General features: G+C 66.3%; 1 protein-coding gene across 2 annotated transcripts; it reads right to left on the bottom strand.

Annotated features, from left to right (window-relative positions):
- Nucleotides 1-11,478, bottom strand: GGT5 (gamma-glutamyltransferase 5). Of its 2 annotated transcripts, none has more exons than XM_043901177.1 (12): nucleotides 9,032-11,478; nucleotides 6,257-6,387; nucleotides 5,868-5,963; nucleotides 5,147-5,342; nucleotides 4,375-4,532; nucleotides 3,772-3,918; nucleotides 2,899-3,035; nucleotides 2,414-2,604; nucleotides 1,836-1,946; nucleotides 1,566-1,716; nucleotides 1,331-1,441; nucleotides 1-435 (listed from the first exon to the last, which is right to left on the bottom strand). In XM_043901177.1, the coding sequence occupies exons 1-12, from the start codon at nucleotides 9,202-9,204 to the stop codon at nucleotides 289-291; spliced, it is 1,749 nt and encodes a 582-aa protein (XP_043757112.1). In that variant the 5' UTR covers nucleotides 9,205-11,478; the 3' UTR covers nucleotides 1-288. The 2 variants fall into 2 exon arrangements, with proteins under 2 accessions (XP_043757112.1, XP_043757111.1); XM_043901176.1 differs by having other exon boundaries at nucleotides 1,566-1,684; nucleotides 1,840-1,946.
- Nucleotides 11,479-11,643: the final 165 nt, after the last annotated feature.

Here is an 11,643-nt window from a genome sequence, read left to right as displayed (position 1 = left end):
TGGTGCAGTCTCTTCTTTAATCTCAGACCAAAGGATACACAGGTGGGGGGCGGGGTTTCCAGGGGGCAGGGGCACAGTCCTGGGTGAGGCCTGGCGCGGCCAGGGCAGGGGCTCTGGTGGGGGGACTTGGCCCCCACAGCCATCCGTCTGCTGGGCTGTCCACCTCTTTGCAGCCCCAGACCAACCGTCCGGTCCAGGGGCCCAGATCCTGCCAGAGTGCTCGGTCCCCCGGGCCAGGCCAGCCGGGTGCATGCTGGGCAGGACCCCAAATCAGGAGGGACCAGCCTTTCAGTAGCCCGAGGGCTCGCCGCCCTTCCGCGGGTCCGCTGCGGCATGCACGCAGGCCCCGTCCTGGGACACGGCCTGGACCACGTTCAGGAAGAAGGGCCTCTTGCTCTGCTCTTGGCCCCGGTCCTGGAGCCCCTTCTGAACCTCCTGGAGGGGAGAGGAGGCCGGCTGGTCACAGAGGGGACAGGGCCCAGGCAGGGAGCTGAGGACCCCAACCCAGACAGGAGTGGGGTGCGGGTCTGGGTGAGGACAGAGGGGTGTTGGACGCAGCATCGTCTGCAGGACACGGAGTCTGTGGCCCCCCACTCTACAGGCCCCAGAGCAGAAGCCCTGCTCCAGGGAGGATGACGGGAGGACATGGCCCCATCTGGAAGGACCCCGAGATGCAGGCTCACTTCTATCCTGGGTTGAGGACACCAGGGGCCTCAGCGTGACCCCAGAGGAGTCCAGGTCTTCAGTGGAGAAGGTAGGTGGCTGTGGAGGACTTGGTTTTGAGGGTCTGGAAAGCAAAGCCTCTAGGAGGCAGTGCCTGGGCCCTTTGGAGCCAGGTCCTCCATGTTTAAGAAGAGCCCAACTCAACATCAGGAGGAATGGCCCTGGTCCCATGCTATCGGCAGCTTGGGACCTGCTCTCTCAACACCCACACGCCCGAGAACACGGGGGATCCCGGATGCCAGGGATGTGGCAGTCAGACTCCCCAGGGCCCTGCTGGTGGAGGAATCACTGAAGGCTTCTGAAGACCCATGAGTCCAAGAACACAGGCCCCAGGTCCCAGTGGTCCTCGGGGGTGAGGCGCTCTGAGCACAGCCCTCAAGGCTCAGGTCTGAGACGGTGCGTCTGCAGAACTGGGGACGTCAGGGCCCACCAGGCATTGGTGTCTGAGGGGCCGAGTGCCCTGCCTGGCGATCTGGTCCCCATGCTTGCCTGTCTGTGGCCCTTCACAGAGACCCTGGAGATGTGTGGAGACCTGGCCCAAGGCATACAGGAGCTGAGGCCCCCACCCCCCAGGCTCTGAAGGCAGGCTCGGAGGCGTCTGTCTCACCTGGCTGAAGCTGGGCTCGAACTCCACCTGGCCCTTGCTGTCCACATGCAGGATGGGGGCCTTGATGGCGGCTTGCAGGTCAAAGCCCAGCCACAGCTTGTTCACGATGGCCTGCAGGGGAGAGGATGACACAGGGAGGGAGGCAGGGGGGGTTCCAGTCACCCTCCCCAACCCCTCCGGGGACAGCAGGGCCACCCAGCGAGGGCGCGTTCCAGCCGGGAGCCCCCAGACTCACTTGGGCCACCGCAGAGATAATGAGTTCCCCGCCAGCCCCGCCGATCACCAGCTTCGACCCCTGGGCTGCGCTGACCAAGATGGAGGGGACCATGGACGACGGGGGCCGCTCACCTGGAACTGGGGGCCGGACAGGAGTCAGGGCAGCCTCGCTTCCCAGCCAGCCCCCCAGGGCCGCCCGCTCCGTCTCCGTCTACCAATGCACGATCCACAACCCACCGACGCCAGACCGGCCCGCCTTCCCTCACCCGGGGCTGGTTGGGCCCTGTGCTCACCGGGCGGGGGCGTGGCTCTGGAGCCTTGTGAGTGCCGCCAGCACAGGTCCAGAAGCTCGTTGTTGAGAAGGATGCCCGTGCGTGGTGAGTACACCATGGCTCCAAAGCTGCGGACAGAGGCGGGGCTGGGCGCCGGCTGTGGGCTCCTGACTCCCATAGCAGTCCAGGAGTCCCTCGCTTCAGGGGCCGCCCCCAGCACGCTGGGACGGCGCTCCCCTCCCTGGCCCCGCCCCAGTCCCGCCCCCAGAGCCTCCCTGGCCCCGCCCCCAGAGAACCTCCCTGGCCCCACCCCCAGAGAACCTCTGCCCCGCCCCGGAGCCTCCCTGGCCCCGCATCAACCCCCCTCAGCACATCCTTCTGGTGTGAAGCCCCTTCCCCATCTGCGCTCAGAAACACCGGGTGAACAGCCTTCAGCCAGAGATGCCCGGGTGCAGGACCCCTCTGACAGGAGGAGAGGTACCGCCCCCCACCCACCCCGCGGACACAGCAAGTGGGGGCGGGGCTCCAGGCCCAGGGAACCGAGCGCGGCCTGCCCGCCCGCCCCGGGGCCCCCACAGCCCTAAGCCCCACGCACGGCGTGTTGATGGTGCTGGTGGCGGCCACGGCGCTGCCATCCTCTCCCAGCACGGACACGTGGGCCGTGCCCATCTTGTGGGTCCAGGCCCCGGCCAGGCTGTAGTGGTCAAGCGGGTGGTCACCCCGGGCGTCCATCTGCTGGCGGATATGCTGGGCCAGGGCCTCCCCCAGCAGGTCCCGGGAGGCGTTCTGGGGAGGGCGGACAGGTGAGGGGGTCCGTGAGCGGCCGGGAGGGGCCCACACAGCGGAGGGTCCCCTGAGGGCGCCCCCACGGCCCTCCTGACTCCCTGCTGTCCCCAGACCAATCCCCAGGTCACACTGCCTGGTCACACTGCCAGGCCCTCCCGTTCCAGAGCCAACCATGTTCACCTCCCTCTGGCCTCACCTACCAGGCGCTTGGGGTCTGCAGGCAGGGCACCCACTGGCCTGACCCTGAGCCCTGGGGTGGGTATGGGGGCTGCCCACCAGCCCAGAACACCTCACCTGGACCTCTGGGTGGCTTCGAGGGTCCCACAGCCGCCACCTCTGCCCCCCAGCAAACTTGAGCGTCTCCACGAGGTGATGGTACAAGTTCACTCTCCCCTCCAGCCCGGCCACCGACTCGGCGGAAAAGTTGAACCCTGGGGGAGGGGGTGGGCGCAGTTGGGGGTCATGCCATGCAGTGGGTCTGGACTCCGTGTCCTAATAGCCCCCAGGACCTGTGACGGCTGCCCCCCACGGGAGAGTGTCTGCCTGTGCGGCAATTCTGTCAGTAAGTGAAGGCTCTTGAGAGGAGCGGCTTATCCTGGGTTATCCGGTGGGTGCTAAATGTAAGACATCCTTGTAAAACAGACACGCAGGACAGGGAGGCCGTGTGGCCGCAGATGCTGACCGGACGCAGCTGCCAGAAGCTGGAAGAGGCAGAAAACAAATGCTCCCCCTGCCAACTGGCCCTGGAGGGAAGGTGGCCCTGTGGACACCTTGATTGTGAACTTCTGGCCTCCAGAACTAGCAGAGAATAAATTTCTTGTGGTCTAAGCCAGCAGGTTTTGGTGTTTGGTGATCATCTGTTAACGGCAGCCCCAGAGAATGTAGTCAGCATTGGGCAGTCCTGGCCCTGGACATGGCCGGGGCCCCCGCCACCACCCTGTGGGCTGGCTGTAGGCTGGGCCTCAGGCCTGGGTGCACACACTCGACGAGCAGCTCACCACCTGCTCCTCTGCCCCGGGTCGGGGTCCCCCAGGGTGTGGGGGGGAGCTCCATGGGAAGATGATGGCAGACACCCCCACAGAGCCCTAGCCGCCCCCTAAGCCCGCTCTGGAGCACACCGCCCCTGGGCACGTCCCTCAGCCCCAGGACTCCTGGGGGAAGCCTCACCTTTGAGCACGTTGAGGATGAAGCTGAGAATGGCGCCCCCAGCAGGCGGCGGCGGCGAGTACAGGGTATAGTCCCCCAGGGGCATGGCCAGGGCATCCGCCACCTCAGGCTGGAAGGATGCCAAGTCCTGCAGGGTCAGCTGGCTACCTGGGCGAGGCGAGGACAACTCCATGTACAGACAGGGAAACAGAGGCACACAGCGGGGCTCCCCTCAAACCGTAGCCTTCCAGACCCCGGGGCGGCGTGGCGATGCTGGGTCTGTGGGCGGTGGCTCGGGACTGGGGGATGTGTGGGCAGACCGGAGATGGGCAGGGTGGAGAGCGAGCAGGGGAAGATGGGGGAGGTGCGCTAGCCTGAGGGGGGCCAGCTCCAGGCCAGGAGCCCTCCGTGACCACCGATTGTTCCGTGTTGAGGCCCGAACCCTCGGGGCCCTGCGCCTCAGGGGTGTTGACCTCAGGGTCCCTGAGCCCAGCAGCAGGCAGGATTCAGGAACGGCCTCTTGAAGCCTGGGCACCGCTGGCCCTCCCTTGGGGCCGCCCTCAGCCCTGGCGCCCAGAACCCGCTCTCTCCGGCCAGCAGGGCAGTGGGACCTCGCCCGCTGACCTTCCTTGGCGATGTCCTCCAGCAGCAGCTGGCCTAGCCGCCCTGTGTAGAGGGCCTCCGCGCCTTCTGCAGCCACTGTCTCCAGGGTGGCGGCCAGCATAGGCCACGGCAGTGGGTCCTGAAGCCTCAGGGGTTCTGTCCCATTGAAGAAGAGCTGCCTGGGGGGTGGGGGGCGGCCTCAGGGGGGGCCGGGTCCTGGAGGGTGGCCACACTTCCGACCCTATGGGAGGCAGTCCTGGTCCGCGGTCCTGCGGGGCTGCGGTGGACACGGGGGTGGGGTGGGGGGGGCAGGTTCTCCAGGACTGGGTGGGGCTGACACCCCTCATGTCTCATCACCGGTCCCGGGGAGGCCACACCCCCTGCCAGGCCTGCGTCCACCCAGGGCCTGAGGTCCTGCCCTCCTGGAGGACTGGTCAGTGGGCAGTCTGGGTGGGCCCAGAGCGTGAGAGGGGGAAGGGCAGAGGGGAAGGAGGGAGGGGAGAGTGCAGGCGTGGGGTGGGGGTCGGGGAGAGGACAGGACAGTGGGGAGGAGGGCTGAGGGGGTGTGCAAAGCCCAGATCTGTGCCACGGGAGCCCCATCACGTGGGCACAAACTCCCTCTGGCCAGAGCCCTCCAATGAGGTGCTACCACGTGGAGGCGAAGGTCTGTGAGCTGAGACCAGGATGGCTGTGAGCTAGCCATCCAAGGCCCCCGCCCCACCCCGCCTCCAGGGCAGACTCTCCAGCTGGAGAAGGGGCTGAGGAGGGGCCCTGAGCCTCCACCGGCGCGCACCTCAGGGATGACTTCGTAAGGGCGGGGCGCAGGAAGGGGCTGTGCAGGAAGCTGGCAAGGACGGTGGGCACGCGGAAGTCCCCCCGGAGCAGCGCGATGGTGGGCGTGAAGAGCTGTGCCCAGGGCAGGCGGCCATGGCGGCGGTGGGCCTCAGCGTAGCCGCGGAGCTCCCCGGGCACCCCGATCCACTGCGCGCCTGCACGGTCCGGGGTGTCAAACCCCTGCCCCCGGGGTGCCCTCAGCCCCAGGGGCTCTCCATCAGCCCACTCCTGGCCGCCTAGCCCCCTCCCAGCCATGGCAGCCCGAGCGAGCTTTCTGTAGCCCAGGTGGAAGCACATTCCTCTCCACTGGAACCCCCTTGACCCCCTATGGACTTCTACACAGTCCATGACCAGGCCCCTGGGGCTCAGGAAAACCGGCCCCGACCCCGCCCACCAGGTCCATCTCCACAGATCTCCACCGAACCCTCCGGGGCCTTTGAAGTTGTCGCTGCTTGGATCGCCCCTCCCCACTGAGAGAGCCCTCCCCCAGGAACACGCCCCCAGCCCGGGGGTTAGAACCTCCATGGGGGCGCCCCCCAGCCCCGGTTGCCGCCGCCCAGTGCCAGGGTGTCTCAGCTGGTCCATGAGGCGCACTGTCCCTTAGGGGTGGGAGGTTCTAACCCAGTGGCCTGGTGGGGTGGGCCGGAGGGGTGGGGGGAGGTGGCCCTCCAGGGTCTCACCTGTGCCCAGAGGCTGGGCCTGCTCGCACTGGTCCAGCAGAGCCGGGATGGGGCTGGAGGGCACCGTCTCCCTAGCGTTGATGACTTCCACCTTCCCTGGGGTTGGGCAGGACGTTCGGGGTGTCAGGGGCGCCCCGGAGGCTGCCAGGCCTCACTGCACACCAGGTTCCCGCTCAGACAGCCGGGGCCCGGCTCTGGGCCTCGGAGCTAACCCCTCGGAAGGGCTCACCAGGGTGGGCGTGGCGAGACCCAGTAAGGGGTGGGGCGGGGCCGTGAAGGGGCGGGGCGGACAGGCCGGTCGGCCACGCCCTCTGGCGCTTTTCCAGCCCCTCCCTGTTAGCACCTGGGGCCGAGCCCATCCTCCCCACGGGGGTCCCGAGAGGACTCACCTGTGGTGGCGTTGTAGATAGTGAAGATGACCCCTCCACCCAGGCCCATGCTCTGGGGGTTGACGACCCCGGTGCAGACCAGAGCCGCGATGGCAGCGTCCACCGGCGAGCCGCGCTGCTGGAGGATGGCTCTGGGGGACCGGCGCTGAGTAAGCAGCCAGGCTCCTCGGCCCCTGCCTTCCCCACCCCCGGGGCTTGCTCTGCCAGCCTTCACTGGGGAGCGGGCACAGCTGGGTGGCCTGCTGGCCGCCGCCACACCCCAGCTTAGTTCAGAGACCACACCAGGTTGCCCCCAGGTCCAGCGGCTCACAGACCCACTGTACTCTACAGGTTGCAAATTGCGACATCCTTTACACTGCCCCTGGCCACATGCAAGGTGCTTCTCAGTTTACAAAGTGCTCCTGCGGCTGTCCTCCCTGGTCCTCCCAGAGGCTGGGGCTCATGGTCAACAGGCCTGGGCGGGCCCCCTCCGCCCCTCTCAGCAGCTCTGGGGACGCCCAGCCGGTAGATGTCCTTCCTGATCTCACTGGGGACACACCTCCAACCCCTTCACAAGGGAACTGGGATTCAGAAACAAACTCAAAGGGCCAGTGAAGCTCTGGCCTTTATGATCGATGCTCAGGGGCTGGGCAGGCACTGGGGTCCTGGGTGGAGGGTGAGGACCCTGGGAAGACCCCACCCTCCCTAGATTCCTCAGACATGAAGTGGAACAATGAAGCCTCCCCTGGGGACCCTGCGTGGCATTTCCAAGTGGTCACAAAGCCTAGGAATAACCGCTGACCCTCAAGTCTCCCTAGAGGTTCTCCCAGAGAACCCAGGGCTCACAGGGCGGAAGGAGGGAGACCTGGTGAGGGGAGAAAGGGACGGGAGGCAGATGATACCGCTGCAGAGTGAGGGGGAGCCCTGGAGGAATCGCCCCTGTCCCACAGCAGCTGGGGCAGCTCCAGGCTCCCTCCCATCTCTCTGACTTCTGAGAACAACAGCAGGAAGTGGAATCACAGCTTGACGAGGACAGAAAACAGTTGGGAAGGAAACCACATCCTCTTCCTCGTCAGCGGCGGCAGCAGAGAGCACAGACCCCAACCCTTAACCCTCTGAGACCCCCAGCAAAGACTGGGGGCACACAGTGAGCCTGGGCCTCCCCTCAGAGGTCCATGATAGCAGCTCCCCACCCCCCGGGGCCACGTCCTCATCAGTGGTTCTGAGGCTGAAGTCCCCACTTTTTTAAACTATGTATTTACGCGCTGGGTCTTAGCTGCAGCACACGCAGGACGTTGTTTAGTTGTGACATGTGGACTCTTAGTTGTGGCCTGCGGGATCTCGTTCCCTGACCAGGGATCGAACTCTGACCTCTGCACTGGAAGCATAGAGTCTTAGCCACTGGACCACCAGGGAAGCCCCCCTGACTTGTTTTTGTTTGGTCACTCCGTCATATCCGACTGTGACCCCATGGACTGTAGCCCTCCAGGCTCCTCTGTCCTTGGGATTTTCCAGGCAAGATTACTGGAGTGGGTTGCCATTTCCTCCTCCAGGGGATCTTCCAGACCCAGGGATCGAACCCAGGTCTTCTGTATTGCAGGCGTATTTACTGCTGAGCCAGCAGGGCCTGACTTGTTTGCATCTTTGCAAATATGGGTTCAGGGTGAGGGGGGCGCAGCGCTTCTGGCGGGAGGGTCGTTCCCCTCCTGGCCCCTGGAAGCCCCCTCCGGAGATGAAGCAGCCTACCCTCTGACTTGTCCCTGTCATCCTCAAGGGAGCGCTGAGGGAGGGCCCAGGACAAGAGGGGACAGGGCCAGACGGCAGACAAAGGGAGGAAGGAATGAAGGAAAGCGGGAGAAAGCTGGGGAGAGGGGTGACCGTGGGACGGAGGGGGCACGGATGCCTTCTGCCCAGCAGTGCCCCGGCCACAGTGCCCCTCAGGTCCAGGACTGTCCCTTTTGGATCACAAAGCGCTTCTGATCCTGATCATGGCCCTTGAGGCAGACATTCCAGGAAGCAGATGGAGCCAGCAGGCAGGCAGGTACTAGACCAGGCTCCTGCAGCCCCAGCTGGGTAGAGGGGCAGGGCCAGGAGGGGAGCCCTGGTGCGAAGCCTCCATGGGCTGGGCTTCCTGGAAGAAGGTCCGGTCAGTGGAGAAACACCGGCTGGGTCCCCTCTGCACGGCCCCCTTGCCCCGCCCAGAGAGCATCAGTCCCTCTGCCAGCCGCTGGCCTGGCTCCAGGCCCTGACACGCAGAGGGGTGGCCATGAGGGGACACGGTGCCCTCAGAGGCGGGTTTCCCAGGGCCAGCACAGGGAGCCTGCTCTCAGGCATCACTGACTGCACCCTGGCGGCCAGTCCTCACACACACAGCCTGCATCCCCCTCACCCATGTCCCGGGGAAGACCCAGCCTTGGAAAACAGTCAGGGCCTCCCTGAAGGCCCCGGGTCCGTCATCGGGGTCAGCGAGGGCCAGACCAGCGACACTGCGGCAGTTTCCCCACTGCACCTCCCGGGCCTGCGGCTCCGACCAGTCTCACACGCCGCCTCCGTTCTGCCCGCACCGTGGTTGCCCTAGACCCTGTCTGCCCCCATGCACATCTGCTACCGGGTCTGTGCAAGGGCCCTGGGGCTGCTTCCCCCCAAACCCGCGTGGCCCCCACATGCCAGCGCACACACACACACACACACACACACACACGCGCATGTCTTCTCCACACTCTCGCCGCTAGTCACACAGTCTCCGGGAGGGGACAGCGCCAAGGCCCACCCAGCTCCCACCCACCTCTTACTCACCGTCCAATGTCCGAGCAGGTTTTGGAGTCCGCAGCGACCGCAGCGTGGGCAAAGGCCTGGGGGCCGCAGTGGACACGGTGCCGGGAGACGACCACGGTGGGCACGATGATGGCCAGAGCCAGCCCCAGCCCCAGCAGGACCAGGCTGACCACGGCCCCGCGGCCCTGGGCCATGGCTGCGGCCCAGGGGAGAGGGGAGGCAGGGGGGCAGGCAGCCAGCCGACAGGGAGGTGCAGAGGGAGGTGGGAGGCTGACCCGACAAGCGGAGCTGACGGACTCACAGGCGACAGGGCAGGTGGACCACCAGACGGGGGCCACAGACAGACAAGTGGGCGGACAGCCAGATGGCAGGACGGAGGAGGATCAGACAGACAGACAGAGTCGGATGGGTGGGCAGACAGAGGTTTCCAGATGAGCAGCAGGCAGCCGGGTGGACGGTGGGTGTGTGGACGGATGGCTGGCCACGGGGCTGCTCTGTCTTCAAGCGTCCTCTGCAGAGGCAGAGCTGGCCACCCGCCGGGACTTCCAGTTTTGGCCTCTATCTTGGCCCTGGCAAGATGCCAGGCAACAGGGCGTTTATGGGGAGTTTTTCCTTCCAGAGAGAAGTCAGCAGCTGCTGTTAACTCTCTTTCTGCCGTTCCCCCTGCCGCCCCTCCTGCCAGCGCCCAGGGGGTAGGCCGTGCGTGCGAGGACTTGGCGCCAGCTTGGCTGCCGGGGGGAGCTGGTGTGCAGGGCTCCCAGGACCCCATGGCTGACCCCTGGCTCCCGGCAAAGCCAGGACAGTAGGGGACGCTACTGGGTCAGGCTCAGAGGGGCAGGGAGCCGGGACAGAGCCCCAACTTGCCTCCTATTCGTGCCCCCGCCCCCCAGCAGCCGCTCACCTCAGCATCTCCAGATCCAGAGGACCCTGGGGCTGCAGGGGGGCCCGGGCAGGGTCACTTAGGACCCGAGTTCAAGTCCCAGCTCAGCCGAAGCTGAGGAGGGGGGCTGGGCTGACCGGGAGGGGGCTCGGCTTCCGCATCTGTTCAGGGGAGGCGTGGGGGAGGAGGACGGGGCCTGCACCCAGCGCCCACTGGACAGTCCACCCTGGGACCTGCGGTTCTCGAAACGCCACTGGGCCTCAGGGAGGGGGCTTCCCTTGCACCTGCGTCTCTACCCACCCGTAGGGGCAGCGTGTTTGCCTCCCTCTTCCTGAACTGAGTGCGCCTCCTCCCCTGGGGCACCAGCCCGCACCCTGCCCCGTCCAGGCCTCAGGGTGCCCAGCTGGGAAAGCAGGTACCCTGCGGTACCCCCTTGACCAGCTCATCAGGACACAGAGGGTGCAGGGCCTGGGGGCTGGACTTCCAGCCCCCCACCCCCAAAGTACCCTGGCTTCCTTCCAACTGAGCTTTGCTGTCCTCTGGTCTCTTTACCCCTCCAGGCACAGCAGAGAAACTGAGGCAGAGAGACTCCACACAGTCACAGTCTGCCAAGCCCCATCTGGAGCCTCCGCCAGCCTGAGCCAGGGGGACTCCTGGGGCGGCAGGCCACCTTGCAGGGTGGGAAGGGCTGTGGACTCCTCCCGCCCCCAGGGACCCCCAAATCACAGTGACATTGCTCAAGCAGGAAGCAAGAATGCATTCCTGGGCTAGGGCCAGCCCACCCGCAGGGAGGCCAGGGTCAGGGTGGAACCTCCTCTTCCTCTCCAGGAGGTGAGGGGCAGGAGAAAGACAGGAAGCCAGGACCCCAGGGGCCCCTCAGCCGGGCCCCGTAGCGCCTGGGGAACTGGGGGTGCCCTGCCCGCCTGCTGGGGCTCAGGGGGCTCCAGGCCAGCTCCCACCTCTGCGGGAGCAAGGCCTCAGTCTTCTCCCCTGCAAAGGAGCCGTAGCCTCTCCTCTGGGGCTAAAACGAGGGCAGAGGAGAGATGTGCCCACTCCAGCAGTTCAGCCTCCATCCCATTCCCCGAGGACCCCAGGGACGCTGCGGTCCAGGGCTCAGACCTGAGGGGCGGGGGACCTCTCGGATGCAGGGCTCCCAGGACCCCATGGCTGCTCCCCGGTTCCCAGCAAAGCCCCGATTCCCTGAGGGCACTTTGGAATCCCTAGGATTTCCTGCCTCCTGTGTCCCTGCCCTCGAGGGGTGCTCACCAGGCTGTCAGACTGGGCCCCCCTCTGCCCTGCCCACCTCCCAGGTGCTTTCCCAGCACCTGCCGTCCCACCTTACAACTCTGTGTTAGAGGCGGAGGGCCTGCGGGAGGGGCTGGCGGGTGGAGGAGGCTGGGGGCAGCGTTTCCAGGTGCCCCCCTCCCACCCAGAGCCGCCCTAACCCCGGGCGCCCATCCAAGCCCTGACCCTCGGAAGTGAGGACCTCTTCCAGCTCACTGATCCCGGAGAACCGGGCCTGCTTCTTGGAGCGCATCGCAGCTTGGATCTCATTCTGGGTTTCCAGTTGGAAAGCCCCCCGGGGGCCTGGTCCTGACCAGCATGTTTTTCTCCAGCCTCTTGCCCAACCCCATCTCCCCCGGAGCTCGGTTTCCCCTCAGTGCCTGCCTGGCGCGCACCAGCGAGCTGAGGAGGTCTCCGGGTTCTCGGAACCGGCGGACGAATCGCCGGGGCCGCGCGCCCACTGGTGGCC

The sequence above is a fragment of the Cervus elaphus genome, chromosome 5, assembly GCF_910594005.1.
Source record: "Cervus elaphus chromosome 5, mCerEla1.1, whole genome shotgun sequence".
Classification (NCBI taxonomy): Eukaryota; Metazoa; Chordata; class Mammalia; order Artiodactyla; family Cervidae; genus Cervus; species Cervus elaphus.
The sequence above is the reverse complement of the archived record's forward strand: the minus strand, read 5'-3'. Positions and strand labels throughout refer to the sequence as shown.

What these genes read in the sequence shown, in the direction of transcription:
- GGT5 (XM_043901177.1), bottom strand. Translation starts at nt 9,204, where the DNA reads ATGGCCCAGGGCCGCGGGGCCGTGGTCAGCCTGGTCCTGCTGGGGCTG. An exon ending in CATCCTCAACGTGCTCAAAG is followed by an intron (nt 3,036 to 3,771) that starts GTGAGGCTTCCC and finishes CCCCTCCCCCAG; the next exon opens with GGTTCAACTTTTCCGCCGAG. An exon ending in ACCAGCACCATCAACACGCC is followed by an intron (nt 1,947 to 2,413) that starts GTGCGTGGGGCT and finishes CTCTGTCCGCAG; the next exon opens with CTTTGGAGCCATGGTGTACT.